This window comes from Chinchilla lanigera, unplaced genomic scaffold (assembly GCF_000276665.1).
Source record: "Chinchilla lanigera isolate Chin_1 unplaced genomic scaffold, ChiLan1.0 scaffold00057, whole genome shotgun sequence".
Taxonomy (NCBI): Eukaryota; Metazoa; Chordata; class Mammalia; order Rodentia; family Chinchillidae; genus Chinchilla; species Chinchilla lanigera.
The window spans coordinates 5,356,698-5,359,040 of record NW_004955458.1 but is presented as its reverse complement, the minus strand read 5'-3'; the positions used below and the strand labels follow the sequence as shown (position 1 = coordinate 5,359,040).

The following is a 2,343-nucleotide window of genomic DNA, read 5'->3' as shown; positions in this document are numbered from 1 at the left end:
TAATAACTTAAAGTAGGTGAGGGATTTGTTTTGTTTTCAGGGTTTTTTGAATTAGAGCCTTGCTACATAGTTCAGGTTGCCCTTGAACTCTCAGCAGTCTTCCTGCCTCAGCCTCCTGAATGCTGAGATTACAGGCATGTGTCTCCATGCCCAGCTGTGTGGAGAACTGAAGAGACATTTCTCAAAAAAAAAAAAAAATAAAAAAAAAAAAAAAAAAAAAAAAAAAAGGGCTGGGGATATAGCTCAGCAGCATAAGCGCCTGCCTGGCAAGCGCAAGGACCTAAGTTCAATTCCTGGTACTAAAAAAAAAAAAAATGCTGGGGAGGGGGACAGGGCTTCCAAGGAGAGTGGAGGAATCAGGGAGCTAAGAGGTAGGCCCAAGGCCTAACCTTGCACTCTCCAACCCCCTCGCCAGGTGAACCTGACTGCCTCCCTGGGCACCTGGGATGTGGCAGGGGAGGTCATTGGAGTGACTCTCACGGGAGAGGGGCAGCCTGACCTCACCCTTGCCAGCCCAGAGCTGGACCAACTCAACCGGCAGCTGCAGCTGGTCACTTACAGCAGCCGAAGCTACCACGCCAACACCGCAGACACAGGTGCGAGGCCTGCGGGGAGGGCGGGGAGGCTGGATGGATGGAAAGGTCCAGAAGGAATTCAGTGGGCAGGTGGCAGAGGGCGTGGGAGACACTCAGGCGGTGGCCGGAGCTGCCCAGTCACACAATGGGTGTTTGAACTGGGCCAGCAGGACCGGGATGGAGAGAAGGGGCCTTTGTTTATCTGGGGCCAGGGCAGGCCAGAGGGAAACCCGAGCCCTGGGTGTGTCCCCACTTCTGGCCAACCATGGGGCCCCAGGAAGTGACCAGCTCCTGTGGCCAGAAGACTCAGGCTCTGTTCCCGGCCCATCACTTACTGGAGGACCAAGGCCTTTACCTTGTAGAACTCCCATTTCTCCTCTAACAAAAGGGGCAGGCAGCCCTCTTCTTGCCCTTGTCCAAAGCTTGTTTGTTAACTCTTAAGTTTGCTCCCACCGTAGGGCCTTTGCACTTGCTGTGCTCTATGCTGGAATGTTCTTCCCGGAGATTTTTGCATGGCTGGCTTCTTGTCATTTCGATCTGAGCTCAGATGTCTTCTCTTCATTATTGTCTATCACTTGTCTTCTATTCAATACCCACCAGTATCTGAATTTTCTTATTTACTTAATTCTGGGAGAGGACCGAGTAGGTTCTTAGGAGCTTTGTTGTATAAATGTGGGCAAGTTACTTCCCGTGCCTCCACTGCTTCCTCTGTGCAGTAGTACAAGTCTACTTAACGCGGCTACCATGAAGAGCTAATGAATTCATATAGGTAAGGTAATCTTTAAAAGTGTCTGGAGCCAGGCATGGTGGCGCATGCCTGTAATCCCAGCACTCGGGAGGCTGAGGCAGGAGGATCTTGTGAGTTTGAGACCAGCCTGGGCTACAAAGTGAGCTCAAAGCCAGCCTGAACTGCATAGCGAGACCCTGCCTCAAAAAGACCCCCCCCCCAAAAAAAAGTGTCTGGAACACAGTAAATCCTCAGTAGATGTTAGCTTTTAATGAATAACTTTTCCTCATCTTTTTCCCGCTTATTAAAATGTAAGTTACATGTGGGTACAAACCTTGTGGTATTTTTTGTTAGTGTGCTGCGTTGGGGTTTTGTTTGAGACAGTGTCTTACGGTGTAGTATAATGTGTGTAACGTCTCTATAATGTGGTCTTGAACTTTCTGTTACCCTAGGCTGGCTTTGAACTTGGAATCTTTCTTTTTTCTTTTCTTCTTTTTTTTTTTTTTTGGTATGGGAAACGAACTCAGGACCTTGCGCTTGCCAGGCAGGCACTTGTGCCACTGAGCTACATCTCCAGCCCTAACCTGGAATCTGTCTGCCTCAGCCTCCTGAGTAATGGGGTTATAGATGTGCACCACCACACCCGGCTAAAGAACTTTATGTTCTTGTCCGCTGAGGCCTAGAAAGGCTTGCTGCAGACCAGGCACTGAAATACTGAGTAAGGAATGGCTTAGGCACAGTATTTACACGTCCATGTACAGAACAAACCCTTTATTCTATAAGGAACACACGTATAAAGTTTTGATCCTGGCTACTTATATAAATATGAGACTGAATTGAATTTGAATCACTTAACTGAACAGAAATTCAGGTCCAGTTTAAGGCAAGCTGAGAGAACACATCATATTTTAATGGAGGTCTTGTAGAGCTTGTCCCTTGAGGCTAGAGTGCTGACTCGTAACTGAAGCTCAGCCTTTGGTTGAAGATGATCATGTCTGATTAGCAGCTCTTTTATGTACTTATTGTTTTTTTTTTTTTTTT

General features: G+C 47.7%; 1 protein-coding gene across 1 annotated transcript in view; it reads left to right on the top strand.

Annotated features, from left to right (window-relative positions):
• Nucleotides 1-2,343, top strand: part of B4galnt1 (beta-1,4-N-acetyl-galactosaminyl transferase 1) — a gene marked incomplete in the record, with an annotated part of 9,832 nt that overhangs the window by 2,715 nt on the left and 4,774 nt on the right. The window contains 1 exon segment of the mRNA XM_005397405.2: nt 416-596. Within this exon segment, the coding sequence (XP_005397462.1) occupies nt 416-596 (181 nt within the window).